This window comes from Oncorhynchus kisutch, linkage group LG14 (genome assembly GCF_002021735.2).
Source record: "Oncorhynchus kisutch isolate 150728-3 linkage group LG14, Okis_V2, whole genome shotgun sequence".
Taxonomy (NCBI): Eukaryota; Metazoa; Chordata; class Actinopteri; order Salmoniformes; family Salmonidae; genus Oncorhynchus; species Oncorhynchus kisutch.
In genome coordinates this window covers 11818541-11835610 of record NC_034187.2, presented here as the reverse complement: position 1 = coordinate 11835610, position 17070 = coordinate 11818541, and the positions used below count along the sequence as shown (strand labels likewise).

The 17070-nt window shown below is 43.3% G+C and overlaps 2 protein-coding genes across 13 annotated transcripts in view; both read left to right on the top strand.

Annotated features, from left to right (window-relative positions):
• Positions 1 to 9260, top strand: part of LOC109904602 (dystrobrevin beta-like) — a 69906-nt gene extending 60646 nt beyond the window's left edge. For 5 of the 8 annotated variants that reach the window (XR_004202682.1, XM_031787845.1, XM_031787849.1 and 2 more), the window contains 3 exons: positions 56 to 145; positions 231 to 400; positions 3042 to 9260. Coding sequence is in view for 7 of the 8 variants with exons in the window: in XM_031787845.1 (XP_031643705.1) it covers positions 56 to 145; positions 231 to 400; positions 3042 to 3050 (269 nt within the window). In the remaining variant the exon portion in view is untranslated. Of the gene's footprint in view, positions 1 to 55; positions 146 to 230; positions 401 to 3041 lie in introns of those variants that run through there. The other 3 variants (XM_031787844.1, XM_031787846.1, XM_031787848.1) reach the window with 3 other exon arrangements.
• A 7171-nt stretch (positions 9261 to 16431) lies between these two features.
• LOC109904288 (DNA (cytosine-5)-methyltransferase 3A-like) overlaps positions 16432 to 17070 on the top strand; it is a 62557-nt gene continuing 61918 nt past the window's right edge. For 3 of the 5 annotated variants that reach the window (XM_031787838.1, XM_031787837.1, XM_031787836.1), the window contains exon 1: positions 16475 to 16560. The gene's annotated coding sequence lies outside the window, so the exon portion shown is untranslated. Of the gene's footprint in view, positions 16561 to 17070 lie in introns of all 5 variants that reach the window. The other 2 variants (XM_031787835.1, XM_031787839.1) reach the window with 1 other exon arrangement.

Here is a 17070-nt window from a genome sequence, read left to right as displayed (position 1 = left end):
CTGACTTCAACTGTAAGTCACTGACTATTTTCATTGACTGTGTCCTCTGTTTCAGGTGTACCTAGAAATCTTCGTAATGATCTGTTGGTCGCTGCAGATTCAATCACAAACACCATGTCATCACTTGTCAAAGAACTCCACTCAGGTTAGTTGAGAGGCACATGACTGCTATGTTGCCTGTGATTGGTTGATAACTCTCTGGGACTGAAGTTATATTCTCTTTAATAAAGTAGATGATGCTGCAGAGGAAGAGGACAACCAGATGAGGAACGGAGGCCTAAGGGACAGGCGTGAGGAGGACAACCAGATGAGGAACGGAGGCCTAAGGGACAGGCGTGAGGAGGACAACCAGATGAGGAACGGAGGCCTAAGAGACAGGGCAGAGGATGAGGACAACCAGGTGAGGAACGGAGGCCTAAGAGACAGGGCAGAGGAAGAGGACAACCAGGTGAGGAACGGAGGCCTAAGGCACAGGGCAGAGGATGAGGACAACCAGGTGAGGAACAGAGGCCTAAGGGACAGGCGTGAGGAGGACAACCAGGTGAGGAACGGAGGCCTAAGGCACAGGGCAGAGGATGAGGACAACCAGGTGAGGAACAGAGGCCTAAGGGACAGGGCAGAGGATGAGGACAACCAGGTGAGGAACGGAGGCCTAAGGGACAGGGCAGAGGATGAGGACAACCAGGTGAGGAACAGAGGCCTAAGGGACAGGGCAGAGGATGAGGACAACCAGGTGAGGAACGGAGGCCTAAGGGACAGGGCAGAGGATGAGGACAACCAGGTGAGGAACAGAGGCCTAAGGGACAGGGCAGAGGATGAGGACAACCAGGTGAGGAATGGAGGCATAAGGGACAGGGCAGAGGATGAGGACAACCAGGTGAGGAATGGAGGCATAAGGGACAGGGCAGAGGATGAGGACAACCAGGTGAGGAATGGAGGCATAAGGGACAGGGCAGAGGATGAGGACAACCAGGTGAGGAATGGAGGCATAAGGGACAGGGCAGAGGATGAGGACAACCAGGTGAGGAATTGAGGCATAAGGGACAGGGCAGAGGATGAGGACAACCAGGTGAGGAATGGAGGCATAAGGGACAGGGCAGAGGATGAGGACAACCAGGTGAGGAATTGAGGCATAAGGGATAGGGGGGGGAGCCTTGGCTCACTATCTTATTAACACTGTTTTTTTCCTGTATCAAGCTGTTTGGGATTTTAATTAGTAATTTCTTTGAAACAACATTCTAGAATACTAATTGTTTGGACACACCTACCCATTCAATGTTTTTTCTTTCATTTATATCTAAACTACAAAATAACACACATGCAATCATGTAGTAACCAAAAAAGTGTTAAGCAAATCTAAATATATTTTCTATTCTATTTCAAAGTAGCCACCCTTTGCCTTGATGACAGCTTTGCACATGCTTGGCATTCTCTCTACCAGCTTCACCTGGAATGCTTTTCCAACAGTCTTGAAGGAGTTCCCAAATATGCTGAGCACTTGTTGGCTGCTTCACTCTGCGGTCCAACTCATCCCAAACCATCTCAATTGGGTTAAGGTCAGGTGATTGTGGATGCTAGGACATCTGATGCAACACCATCAGTCTCCTTCTTGGTCAAATAGCCCTTACACACCCTGGAGTTGTATTTGGTCATTGTTGGGTCACCATTGTTGGGTCACTAAACCAGATGGGATGGCATATCGCTGCGGGATGCTGTGGTAGCCATGCAGGTTAAGTATGCCTTGAATTCTAAATAAATCACTGACAGTGTCACCAGCAAAGCACCCCACACCATCACACCTCCTCCTCCTTGCTTCACGGTGGGAACCACACATGCAGAGATAATCCGTTCACCTACTCTGCATCTCACAAAGACACAGCGGTTGGAACCAAAAATGTCAAATATGGACTCGACAGATTTCTACCTGTCTAATGTCCATTGCTCGTGTTTCTTGGCCCAAGCAATTCTCTTATTATTGTTGGTGTCCTTTAGTAGTGGTTTCTTTGCAGCAATTTGACCATGAAGGCCTGATTTACTCAGTCTCCTCTGTTGATGTTGAGATGTGTCTGTTACTTGAACTCTGTGAAGCATTTATTTGGCCTGCACTTTCTGAGGCTGATAACTCTAATGAACTTATCCTCTGCAGCAGAGGTAACTCTGGGTCTTCCTTTCCTGTGGCGTTGCTCATGAGAGCCAGCTTCATCATAGCGCTTGATGGTTATCGACTGCCCTTGAAGAAACTTTAAAAGTTGTGAAAATGTTCCACATTGACTGACCTTCATGTCTTAAAATAATGATGGACTGTTGTTTCTCTATGTTTATTTTAGCTGTTCTTCTCATAATATGGACTTGGTCTTATACCAAATAGGGCTATCTTCTGTATACCTCCCTTACCTTGTCACAACACAACAACTGATTGGCTCAAACCCATTAAGAAGGAAAGAAATTCCACCAATTAACTTTTCTCAATGCACACCTGTTAATTGAAATGCCTTCCAGGTGACTACCTCATGAAGCTGGTTGAGAGAATGCCAAGAGAGTGTATCAAGGCAAAGGGTGGCTACTTTGAAGAATCTCAAATATAAAACATATTTTGATGTAACACTTTTTTTGGTTACTACATGATTCCATATGTGTTATTTCATTATTCTACAATGTAGAAAATAGTAAAAATGTAAGGGGAAACCCCTTGAAAGAGTAGGTGTGTCCAAACTTTTGACTGGTACTGAGTATTAGACTTTTATGTTACTGCAAATAACGGAAAATATTTCACTTTGTTTTCAAGACGATGCAGAATGAAAAGAAAAGTATGAATATTCCTATACTTTTAACATTGTTTGTATATCATCGCATAGTCATTTAATGAGTCATTCACAATGTAAATCAACAAATCTCTCAATGACCTATAAACATAATAGAAATCACAGGAACCTTTTCAGTCCCACTTGTTCATCAAAATCCCAAATCCTTAATCTGTGAATATTTATTGTTACGTTGTGCCCCAGTCTAAAACCTCCCCATCTGTCTGTCTCTGTCTTCAGGCACAGTGAGAGATCTAAAACATCAACAACCTCCCCAAACACCACTCCATTGATCTAGACAGGATGTCAGACTGGAGAAGAAGAATCAGAATGAGAATCTGCCACACCGACCAAACCCTTCTATCAGGAATTAGCACGTAGAGTAATGCATGCTGTTATCAAACAGGATTTCACTGTGTGAACTCATATTCAACATGTTTGATACACCTTGCTGTGGAATGTCTGTTGGCAAGTGTATATATCATTCTGTATAAAAACTTGAAGCTGTAATTATTATGTAATGACTGATTCCCCCCGTCATGACTGCAAGGGTCAAATGTCTAAGGAATGGCTTCCTGTGCTTTCTCTCAATCTGTCTTGTTAATAACAGATCACCCTGTGTGCATCATAAATGGCAGGTGCACTATATAGGGAATAGGGTGCCATTTTGTGCACTACATAGGGAATAGTGTTCCATTTGGGATGCTACCTCTATCTGCATAAACTGTACATATTATATAAGACCTTGGGAACACAGCACTGACCATAACCTGAAAACAACCTATTTTCACCATGACATGTTCCCCGGCCATCATTGCCTTTGTATGATTACAGATCATTTGCTAGTGTGCTTTCATTAGGGGTTTTGCAGGAAGTTGCACTGTCCTGAGTCTGACTGGGTGTACTGTAGGTTGGTAGGTACCATGTTATCCCAACTCTTTGTGGGTTTATCAGTGCTTCTCAACCTGCGGTCCCCGGGCCAGCACTGGTCCTTGGGGTGTTGCTGATTGGTCCCTCAGATAGTGAGTGGACACTGATTTAGTTAGTTTCCAAGTGTTAGATTAAAACTAAGTGGTCTTCAAAGGAGGAAGGATTATAGCTGGTCATTGCCGGTCCCTGGTACACAAAAGGTTGAGAAACACTGGGTTACGATGACTGCTGGGATTTGTAGTCATGCATGTTGTCATGCCTCAGAATTCACATTGATTATGTCCCAAATGGCCCATAGGGCTCTGGTGAAAAGTAGTGCACTATATAAGGAATAGGGTGCCATTTGTGGGACGTAACCATTGAGTCGCATAATGCTGCTACTATGTGCTCACTCTGCTGCGAGACACCCTTTTGCAAAAATATGAGGGTTGTTTGGTCGTAGGGAGCCTATGGGGGCTGTTGTTTATTTTAATCAGGGAAATGTCCCGTTGTTAGAATCTGATGAATTCTTCTCATAGTTAATATTTTATAGAAACAAAACAAAGTGAGAGAAGCTACTAAATGTATTTTAAAGTGCATTTAAAACTCTACATGGTGTCTCGTCCCTCATCCACTAAACTAGTCACTCAGTAGTGACCGTATTTATTGACCACATGAAGCAAAGGGAGGGACAGGAACTCAGGACATTAGTTTGAAATGAATATTATATTGTGATCTTTCGTTACAACATATTCACCTATACACCTGTACATAGGTGACGACAGGAGGCCGACACAGAAAGGTTGTGCACAGATAAGACTAGCTTTGATGGCTTAAAAGAAACGAGGACTGGAACATGTTCATGTGACTTGATAGATAGGAGTTTGGGAACTGTAGCGGTAGATGGAATGCAGTCGTGACTCTCAAATGGCACCCTATTCCCGACATAGTGCACTACTTTTGACCAGAGCCATCAGCCCAGTGGGTCAAAAATAGTGCACTATATAGCCAATGGGGCGCAATTTGGGTCACATATTCAAAATGTGTGGTTAACTAATAGTCAGTAGGCTAGGCCCTAATGGGCTCCAGACCTGCTTGTTTAGGGGTCAGTTGCTGTGTAATCATTAAAGAGTCTGGAGGGAGCAGACAGCATCCCTGCGTCTCAATAATCTGGCCTTTCTCCTGCAGTTAAAAGCATTGGATTGGTCTGAGCATGTGTTAGACTGCTATATTTCTTAAAATTGACATATTATTGGGACACACAGCAAGAAGGGTTAACCAGATGGGAGAAATGACAGATTATTGGGAGACAGGGCAAGAGGGATTAACCAGATAGCTGAAAGGACAGATCATTAGGAGACAGGGCAAGAGGGGTTAACCAGATAGCTGAAATGACAGATCATTAGGAGACAGGGCAAGAGGGGTTAACCAGATAGCTGAAAGGACAGATCATTAGGAGACAAGGCAAGAGGGGTTAACCAGATAGCTGAAAGGACAGATCATTAGGAGACAAGGCAAGAGGGGTTAACCAGACAGCTGGAAGGACAGATCATTAGGAGACAAGGCAAGAGGGGTTAACCAGACAGCTGGAAGGACAGATCATTAGGAGACAAGGCAAGAGGGGTTAACCAGACAGCTGGAAGGACAGATCATTAGGAGACAAGGCAAGAGGGGTTAACCAGACAGCTGGAAGGACAGATCATTAGGAGACAAGGCAAGAGGGGTTAACCAGACAGCTGGAAGGACAGATCATTAGGAGACAAGGCAAGAGGGGTTAACCAGACAGCTGGAAGGACAGATCATTAGGAGACAAGGCAAGAGGAGTTAACCAGACAGCTGGAAGGACAGATCATTAGGAGACAAGGCAAGAGGGGTTAACCAGACAGCTGGAAGGACAGATCATTAGGAGACAAGGCAAGAGAGGTTAACCAGATAGCTGGAAGGACAGATCATTAGGAGACAAGGCAAGAGGGGTTAACCAGACAGCTGGAAGGACAGATCATTAGGAGACAAGGCAAGAGGGGTTAACCAGACAGCTGGAAGGACAGATCATTAGGAGACAAGGCAAGAGGGGTTAACCAGACAGCTGGAAGGACAGATCATTAGGAGACAAGGCAAGAGGGGTTAACCAGACAGAAAGTCTGGTTTTGGTTTAGAATATTGAATGATTTAGAGCAGAGAACAGATGTGGGGTGGACAAGAGCAGGAAACTGACTCTGTTGAATCAGGAGGATATCAGATACAATAAAACACTCTTCTGATCGACGGACATTTCTGTTGTTCGGGGTTTGCATTTATCTCTGAAATAAAGCACTGAAATGAATAACTAGATAATAAATGTTAGGTTTAGCAATGTGACACGATAAAGGGCCAGACGGAGAAGAGTAGGGTTTGGTTCACGTCATGTTATTACATAATAATAACATGTTTACGCTAAACTGAAACACTGGTTAAACAATGAACTGTACTGAAGTTGTACTTGAACATTTAGCATTGAGATAATGTGTAAAGTACAGTCAGCTATCCTTTAAACGAAGTACAAGGCCTTATCAACCTACTACACTGTGTCCAGGAATAGAAGAACGAAGAAGTGGATTCTAACTATCCGTTGTTCTTAATGTGATGTTTTTATTTGGTTACTTATTTTACGTGATCTTATCATTCTGGGTGTTATTTTAGTTTGCTAGTGGAATTAAATCATTGATAAAGTAGAATAATATGGAAGACATCAAAACTATGAAATGAAAAGTGTTAAACTAATCAGAATAGATTTTAATATTTGATATTCTTCAAAATAGCCACCTCTTGCCTTGATGACAGCTTGCACACGCTTGGCATTCTCTCAACCAGCTTCATGACGTAGTCACCTGGAATGCATTTCAATTAACAGGTGTGTCTTGTTAAAAGATCATTTGTGGAATTTCTTTCCTTAATGCGTTTGAACCAATCAGTTGTGTTGTGACAAGGTAGGGGAGTATACAGAAGACAGCCCTATTTGGTAAAAGACCAAGTCCATATTATGGCAAAAACAGCTTAAATAAGCAAAGAGAAATGACAGTTCATCGTTACTTTAAGACATGAATGTCAGTCAATGTGAAACATTTCAAGAAATGTGAATGTTTCTTCAAGTGCAGTCGCAAAAACACTAAGCACTATGATGAAACTGTCTCTCAGGTGAACCGCCACAGGAAAGGAAGACCCAGAGTTACCGCTGCTGCAGAGAATATGTTTGTTAAAGTTAACTGCACCTCAGATTGTAGCCCAAATAAATGTTTCAAAGAGTTCAAGCAACAGACACATCTCAACATCAACTGTTCAGAGGAGACTGAATCAGGCCTTCATGTTCAAATTGCTGCAACAAAGAAACCACTACTAAAGGACAGCAATAATAAGAAGAGCCTTGCTTGGGTCAAGAAACATGAGCAATGGACATTAGACTGGTGGAAATCTGTCCTCTGGTCTGGGAAGTCCAAATTTGAGATTTTTGGTTCCAACCGCCGTGGCTTTGTGAGACGCAGAGTAGGTGAACAGATGATCTCCGCATGTGTGGTTCCCACCATGAAGCATAGAGGAGGTGTGGGGGTGCTTTGCTGGTGACACTGTCAGTGATTTATTTAGAATTCAAGGCACACTTAACCAGCATGGCTACCACAGCATTCTGCAGTGATAAGCCATCCCATCTGGTTTGCGCTTAGTGGGACTATCATTTATTTTTCAACAGGACAATGACCCAACACACCTCCAGGCTGTGTAAGGGCTATTCGACCAAGAAGGAGAGTGATGGTGCTGCATCAGATGACATAGCATCCACAAGCTGTCATCAAGGCAAAGGGTGGCTACTTTGAAGAATCTCAAATATATTTTCATGTAACACTTTTTTGGTTACTACATGATTCCATATGTGTTATTTTATAGATTTGATGACTTCACTATTATCCTACAATGTAGAAAATAGTAAAAATGAAGAAAACCCCTTGAATGTGTAGGTGTGTCCAAGCCTTTGACTGGTACTGTATATTCAAGATCTAAGGGAAGTGCTGAGTTAAAACCTTTTGAAAAGTCAGTTATTGTATTCCCTCTTCACTCCGCTCACAGATAGGAATGCAATATTATGATTTGAGTTTGTGCCTACTGCCTAGATGTTCTGTATAAAGTGCTGAATAAAGTCAAAAACCCATTCATGCAGACATAAGAACATCAATCAGCCTTTTAAGTAGGAGTTTTAGTCTCAGTCAGTTACCTTGTGGAAAAATAGGATTTATTTATTGTTGTTCAGGAGGAAAAGTAGAGTACTTTTGTTCAGCCTTTACATTTGTGCCAAAAATGCAGACTTTGTGTGTCATTATACAGATATAACTACATTCCATATGTTGTTGTTGTTGATGTCCATATTTTGCATGATAAAATCCCGGCCATACATTTACTTGGTCTTCCTTAAAATGTAGAACCCCCAACAGTTCTAGAACCAGTAACAGTTCTAGAGCTACAAACTGTTCTAGAGCTACAAACTGTTCTAGAGCTACCAACAGTTCTAGAGCTACAAACTGTTCTAGAGCTACAAACTGTTCTAGAGCTACCAACAGTTCTAGAACTACAAATTGTTATTGAGCTACCAACAGTTCTAGACCTACAAATTATTCTAGAGCTACAAACTGTTCTAGAGCTACCAACTGTTCTAGAGCTACCAACTGTTCTAGAACTACAAACTGTTCTTGAGCTACCAACAGTTCTAGAACTACAAACTTCTTGAGCTACCAACAGTTCTAGACCTACAAATTATTCTAGAGCTACAAACTGTTCTAGAGCTACCAACGGTTCTAGAGCTACCAACTGTTCTAGAACTACAAACTGTTCTTGAGCTACCAACAGTTCTAGAACTACAAACTTCTTGAGCTACCAACAGTTCTAGAGCTACAAATTGTTCTAGAGCTATCAAAGGTTCTACAGCTACAAACTGTTCTAGAGCTACCAACAGTTCTAGAGCCATAAACAGTTATAGTTACAAACTGTTCTAGAGCTACCAACGGTTCTAGAGCTACCAACTGTTCTAGAACTACAAACTGTTCTTGAGCTACCAACAGTTCTAGAACTACAAACTTCTTGAGCTACCAACAGTTCTAGAGCTACAAATTGTTCTAGAGCTATCAAAGGTTCTACAGCTACAAACTGTTCTAGAGCTACCAACAGTTCTAGAGCCATAAACAGTTATAGTTACAAACTGTTCTAGAGCTACAGTACCACTCGTTCAAGAACTCCCAACCATTCTAGAATGATTTCCTTCTAGCCAACAGAGGCAATAGAAAGGTACATACTGCACATTATGATTGTTTTTTTGTTTGCAGAGAGAAAATGACAAAAAATGGCAAAATGACAAACCATAAGCTTCCCGAAATGTTATTTATCTTTCTATGTGTTATATACTGATATGCTTCTGGTATTCATTTGTTTCTCATGTTCATTTTAAAAACATGGTTTTATGTCACATGACCACTGTCTTTTGTAAATACAATGAATCAATTGTGAAATGTATTAAAATATTTAAAAACTTGATATGCTTTGATGTGATGTGATGCCTTTTTTCCAAACAGTATTTAATCTGTTATCGTTTGAACTTCAGACAGTGCCTTCAGAAAGTTTTCATACCCCTTGACTTATTCGACCTTTGGCGGCAATTTCAGCATTGAGTCCTCTTGGGTATGTCTGTATCAGCTTTGCACATCTGGATTTGGGGATATTCTCCCATTCTTACTTGCATATTTTCTCAAGTTAGAAGGAGCGGTTGTGAAAAGCAATCTTTTTTTAAACATTTTTTTTAATTTCACTTTTACTATACTAAGGAAGTAATTACAATATAGCAATTAGACACTGGAATGGTAGATGTGCAGAAGATGAATGTGCAAATAGAGATACCTGGTGTGCAAAGGAGCAAGATAAATAAATAAATACAGTATGGGGATGAGGTAGTTGGATGGGCTGTTTACAGATGGGCTATGTACAGGTGCAGTGATTTGTGAGCTGCTCTGACAATCTTCAAGTCTTTCCACAGGTTTTCAAAGGGATTCAGGTCTGGGCTTTGGCTGGGCCACTCAATGACTATCACATTCTTGTTCTGAAGCCATTCCAACGTTGCTTTGGCTGTATGCTTGGGGTCATTGTCCTGTTGGAATGTAAATCTTTGCCACCAGTCTAAGGTCGTTTTCACTCTGAGGCAGGTTCTCATCAAGGATTTGTATTTGGCTCCATTCATTGTTCCCTCTATCCTTACCAGTCTCCCCGTCCCTGCTGCTGGAAAGCATCCCCATAGCATGATGCTGCCACTACTTCACAGTAGGGGTGGTGTTAGACGGGTGATGAGCTGTGCCTGGTTTTCTCCAGACATAACACTTTGCAAAGCGTTCAATTTTTGTCTCATCAGACAACATAATCTTTTGCCTTCTGATCACAAAGTCTTTCATGGGACTTTTTGCTAACTCTAGGTGTGCTGTTGTGCATTTTTTGCCGGAGTGGCTTCAGTCTGGCCACTCTCCCATGAAGCCCAGATTGGTGAAGTGCTGTAGAGACTGTTGTCCTTCTGGCAGGTTCTCCCATCTCAGCCAAGGAACTCTGTAGTTCTGTCAGAGTGGTCATTGGGTTCTGGGTCACCTCCCTGACCAAGGTCCTTCTTGCCATGTGGTTCAGTTTGGTCGGATGGGCAGCTCTAAGCAGAGTCTGGGAAGTTCCATATTTTTTCCATCTCCCGATGATGTGTTGTGCACTGTGCTCTTGGAAACTTTCAACACTAGAAATAGTTTTCTACTCTCCCCCAGATATATGCCTCATCACAATTCTATCTCAGAGATCTACAGACGGGTCCTTGGACTTCATTATATAGTTTCTGCTCTGACATGCACTGTCAACTGTACGACCTTATATAGACAGGTGTGTTTCTTTCTAAAAACATGTCCAAATGGCCACAGGTGGATTCCAATCTAGTTGTAGTGACATCTCAAGGAGGATCAAAGGACTACGAAAAAGTAGACACTCAACACTGTAAGTCGTTCTAGATAAGAGTGTCTGCTAAATGAATCAAATGTCAATGAAATAGGATGCACCTGAGCTCAATCTGGAGTGTCATAGTAAAGGGCTGTGAATATTTATGTAGATGAAGTACTGACGGGCTTTCTGAAGGCACTGTGTGCACTGTCCTGTTGAATATGGCCTTGAAAGAAATGTGACTGTCATAACTTTACGGTTTAGGGGCACCCGAGTGGCGCAGCGGTCTATGGCACTGCATCTCAGTGCTAGAGTTATCACTACAGACCCTGGTTCGATTCCAGGCTCTATCACAACCGGCCGTGATTCGGAGTCCCACAGGGTGGCGCACAATTTGCCCAGTGTCGGTTAGGGTTTGGCCAGGGTAGGCCATCATTGTAAATAATAATTTCTGTTAAATTTGAAAAAATTATATACATATATATAAAAAATACCCACTCAATTACTTGGAAAAACAACATATATATATATATAATATACAAGTAATTGAGTGGTTATTTTTTTCTGGGAAACATATATATTTTTTTTTTCTGGGAGTCATATATCCTCCAATCGCAAATAATATCTCCTGATGTTTGCATAACTGTGATCATAACTATGACCCTGTGTTTTAGACTATCATGTCGCATGACCTAGATTTTACCCTCTATTTTTAGCCTTTTCCAGAAATGAGAATTACACCAAAAATGTAAGATTCAGTCTACTCTACAGACGAGAGGGACAGAGATTCAGTCTACTCTACAGACAAGAGAGGGACAGAGATTCAGTCTACTCTACAGACAAGAGAGGTACAGAGAGATTCAGTCTACTCTACAGACAAGAGAGGGACAGAGATTCAGTCTACTCTACAGACAAGAGAGGGACAGAGAGATTCAGTCTACTCTACAGACAAGAGAGGGACAGAGATTCAGTCTACTCTACAGACAAGAGAGGGACAGAGATTCAGTCTACTCTACAGACAAGAGAGGGACAGAGATTCAGTCTACTCTACAGACAAGAGAGGTACAGAGAGATTCAGTCTACTCTACAGACAAGAGAGGGACAGAGATTCAGTCTACTCTACAGACAAGAGAGGGACAGAGAGATACAGTCTACTCTACAGACAAGAGAGGGACAGAGAGATTCAGTCTACTCTACAGACAAGAGAGGGACAGAGATTCAGTCTACTCTACAGACAAGAGAGGTACAGAGAGATTCAGTCTACTCTACAGACAAGAGAGGGACAGAGAGATTCAGTCTACTCTACAGACAAGAGAGGGACAGAGAGATTCAGTCTACTCTACAGACAAGAGAGGGACAGAGAGATTCAGTCTACTCTACAGACAAGAGAGGGACAGAGATTCAGTCTACTCTACAGACAAGAGAGGGACAGAGATTCAGTCTACTCTACAGACAAGAGAGGTACAGAGAGATTCAGTCTACTCTACAGACAAGAGAGGGACAGAGAGATTCAGTCTACTCTACAGACAAGAGAGGGACAGAGAGATTCAGTCTACTCTACAGACAAGAGAGGGACAGAGATTCAGTCTACTCTACAGACAAGAGAGGGACAGAGAGATTCAGTCTACTCTACAGACAAGAGAGGGACAGAGAGATTCAGTCTACTCTACAGACAAGAGAGGGACAGAGATTCAGTCTACTCTACAGACAAGAGAGGGACAGAGATTCAGTCTACTCTACAGACAAGAGAGGGACAGAGATTCAGTCTACTCTACAGACAAGAGAGGGACAGAGAGATTCAGTCTACTCTACAGACAAGAGAGGGACAGAGATTCAGTCTACTCTACAGACAAGAGAGGGACAGAGATTCAGTCTACTCTACAGACAAGAGAGGGACAGAGATTCAGTCTACTCTACAGACAAGAGAGGGACAGAGATTCAGTCTACTCTACAGACAAGAGAGGGACAGAGATTCAGTCTACTCTACAGACAAGAGAGGGACAGAGAGATTCAGTCTACTCTACAGACAAGAGAGGGACAGAGATTCAGTCTACTCTACAGACAAGAGAGAGACAGAGAGATTCAGTCTACTCTACAGACAAGAGAGGGACAGAGATTCAGGCTACTCTACAGACAAGAGAGGGACAGAGATTCAGTCTACTCTACAGACAAGAGGGACAGAGATTCAGTCTACTCTACAGACAAGAGGGACAGAGATTCAGTCTACTCTACAGACAAGAGAGGGACAGAGATTCAGTCTACTCTACAGACAAGAGGGACAGAGATTCAGTCTACTCTACAGACAAGAGGGACAGAGATTCAGTCTACTCTACAGACAAGAGAGGGACAGAGATTCAGTCTACTCTACAGACAAGAGAGGGACAGAGATTCAGTCTACTCTACAGACAAGAGAGGGACAGAGAGATTCAGTCTACTCTACAGACAAGAGAGGGACAGAGATTCAGTCTACTCTACAGACAAGAGAGGGACAGAGATTCAGTCTACTCTACAGACAAGAGAGGGACAGAGTTCAGTCTACTCTACAGACAAGAGAGGGACAGAGATTCAGTCTACTCTACAGACAAGAGGGACAGAGATTCAGTCTACTCTACAGACAAGAGAGGGACAGAGAGATTCAGTCTACTCTACAGACAAGAGAGGGACAGAGATTCAGTCTACTCTACAGACAAGAGAAAGACCTGGCTCTCAAGACAAAAACAGGCTATGTGCACACTGCCCACACAATGGGGTGGAAACTGAGCTGCACTTCCTAACCTCCTGCCAAATGTATGACCATATTAGAGACACATATTCCCCTCAGATTACACAGATTCACAAAAAATTCCAAAACAAATCCAATTTTGATAAACTCCTATATCTACTGGGTGAAATACCTTGCTGTGTGCAAACACAGCACCAAGGTGTGTGTCCTGTTGCCACAAGAAAAGGACAACCAGTGAAGAAAAAACAGCATTGTAAATACAACCCTTATTTATGTTTATTTATTTTCCTTTTTGTATTTTAACTATTTGCACGTCGTTAGAACACCGTATATATACATAATATGACATTTGACCAGGGAGAGACCGAGAGATTCAGTCTACAGACGAGAGAGAGACAGAGAGTCAGTCTACTCTCTGTCTCTACAGACGTGTGGTGTCATGTGATGTGAAGAGCTCCTGGCTCCAGCCATGCTTCAAGCTCACTGAACCACATCAGCCTGCCCCCCCTCTCTCTCTGGATCTCTCTCTCTTTTCCTCCCTCCCTCCCTCCCTTCCACTTGCTGCCTCTCCCCGTCCCCTCTCTCCACCCCCTCTTCCCTCACTCTCCCTTTCTCTCACTCGTTCTGCCTCTCTTTCTCACTCCCCTCTCTTTTTCTGTCTCTCTCTCTGCCCCCCCTCTCACTTCTCTGTCTCTCACCCCTCCCTCCCTCGATCTCTCTCTCCCTCCCCCTCCTTCTCTCGCTCTCCCTCCCTCCCCTTTCTCCCTCCCTGTCTCCCCTCCCTCTCCCTCCCTGTCTCCCTTCCCCTCTATCCCCCTTCCCCCTCCCATCCCTCCTCCCCCTTAAATATCTGTAGCCTGTCTGATCCCCAGGGTTTTGTTCTGTTTGTGCTTGTAAGAGCCTCTAGAGCCTCTGGCACTATACTCCTGACAATGACATACTCTGAAGCAGCAGGCAGGACGTACACGAAATATACAAAAGTATGTGGACTCCCCTTCAAATGAGTGGATTCGGCTATTTCAGCCACACCCGTTGCTGACAGGTGTATAAAATCTAGCACACCGCCATGCAATCTCCATAGACAAACATTGGCAGTAGAATGGCCTCACTGAAGAGCTCAGTGACTTTCAACATAGAACCGTTATAGGATACCACCTTTCCAACAAGTCAGTTTGTCAAATTCCTGCCCTGCTAGAGCTGCCCCGGTCAACTGTAAGTGTTGTTATTGTGAAGTGGAAACGATGAGTACTGAAGAGTCGGTTTCAACACTCACTACTGAGTTCCAAACTGCCTCTGGAAGCAACGCCAGCACAATAACTGTTTGTAGGGAGTTTCATGAAATGGGTTTCCATGGCCGAGTAGCCGCACACAAGCCTAACATGCTGATCACACCACTCGCGCATGTGCCAACGCACGCATGTTGATTTTGTCCATCCGTACCAGACTCGATCAGGACACGCAGGTTTAAATATCAAAATGAACTCTGAACCAACTTTATTAATTTGGGGACAGGTCAAAAAGCATATTTATGACAATATAGCTAGCTTGCTTGCTGTTGCTAGCTAATTTGTCCTGGGATATATACATTGGGTTGTTATTTTACCTGAAATGCACAAGGTCCTCTACTCTGACAATGAATCCACAGATAAAAGTGAAAACCAAGTTTGTTTCTCTTAACCTCTCCTCCTTCAGGCTTCTTCTTCTTCTTTGGACTTTATATGGCGATTGGCAACCAACTTGAAGGTGCATTACCACCACCAACTGGACTGAGTGTGGACCTCAGCTCATCTTTCAATCACCACGTGGGTATATGCTTCTAAAAACTAATGAGGAGATGGGAGAGGCGGACTTGCAGCGTGTCAAGCGTCACAAATACAACCAAGTTCTATTTTAGTGCCTGGCTAGGCAGACGCGCGCGAGCAGTGTGGGTGAAATTGTTGAATAACATGTATGTGTACATTTATTTTGCGATGCTTGCGCAAGCGACGCGGGCAGTGTGGTCAGCATGTTAGATCACCATGCTCAATGCCAAGCGTCAGCTGAAGTGGTGTAAAGCTCGCTGCCATTGGACTCTGGAGCAATGGAAATGCGTTTTCTGGAGTTATGAATCACGCTTCACCATCTGGCAGTCCAACGGACAAATCTGGGTTTGGCGGATGTCAGGAGAATACTACCTGCCCGAATGCATAGTGCCAACTGTAACGTTTGGTGGAGGAGGAATAATGGTATGGGCTGTGTTTTATGGTTCGGGCCCCTTAGTTCCAGTGAAGGGAAATCTTAACGCTACAGCATACGATGACATCCTATATCATTCTGTGCGTCCAACTTTGTGGCAACAGTTTGGGGAAGGCCTTTTCTTGTTTCAGCATGACAATGCCCCCGTGCAAAAGCGAGGTTCATCCAAAAATGGTTTGTTGAGATCGGTGTGGAAGAAATTGACTGGCATGTACAGAGCCCTGACCTCAACCACATCAAACACCTTTGGGATGAATTGGAACGCCGACTACGAGCCAGGCCTAAATGCTCTTGTGGCTGAATGGAAACAAGTCCCCACAGCAGTGTTCCAACATTTAGTGGAAAGCCTTCCCAGAAGATTCATTATTATGTAATCACTATAAACACAATGCAGACTGCAGGCTTATTTATTAGCTATTGGGTTTGATTCATTCTTAGTAATATTGTTTTATTTCTCTCTTATATGTTTATTTTCATGTTTATGGCCAGAGGTTTGACCCTTGACCTAGGGCCACCAGTGTGAAATAGACCTGCAGCCTATATGCCTGTCTGGTGCCTACTTGTAGGCCTATTGCCAGCTATGTGGTCTGATGTATGCTATTTTCAACACTCTGAACCTTTTTGGCTATTTGAATATTTGACACAGAAATTGACAATTATTTGAGTTTAACCGGATTTGGAAACAGTAATTAAATATATTGTGTAGAAATTCTAGCATAATGTCAATGAAGCAGCAGCCGTTACAGTACTACCTTTAGGACCTAGTGGAGACACTATCGGTCCGCTGGCCCCTGCAGTGTGAGCCGAGCATCTGGCGGAGTGCTGGCCGGCTGGTGTGGTGGAGGACGGGGAGAGAAGAAGAAGGAGGATCCGGGAGCAAGCGACAACAAAAAGGGTCTGGCCTGGGACTTGGCAAAACGGGTAATGAACACCGTGATTCACTCGTTTAGAAAACATAGCCCGTTATTACCAAACCCTCTGTAGGGCTAACCTTTATCGGAACACACACAGTCAGTGAGATCCCTTAGAACGGAAGGAAGACTGGCTGTATTCGATCGTGGTGGTGGGGGGAAACAGTAGTCCTTTTTGTGCTTTTGCAGATATGTGATGACTGACTTGTGATTAGACATTGCGATACTCAGTTGAACTTGGTGACCGCGTATTTGTACATACAGAAAGGCGATTGTTTCTACAGAATACACGCCCGTCTGAAAATAACGGGGTTTTGTCCATCAAATGGTTGTGGCCTATAAACGCGGTACAGTCCCACCGGGTTAGATGCTGATTTCCCCTTCAAATACGTGTACAATTTGGTAATTTAAACCTGCAACAGTGACAAATGCAGTGGACCGCCAGCCATGTGTTCATAGATAAAGTCGTTAATTCAATCAGAATTGTTATAATGCATCATATTTGTGATTTTTGCTGACA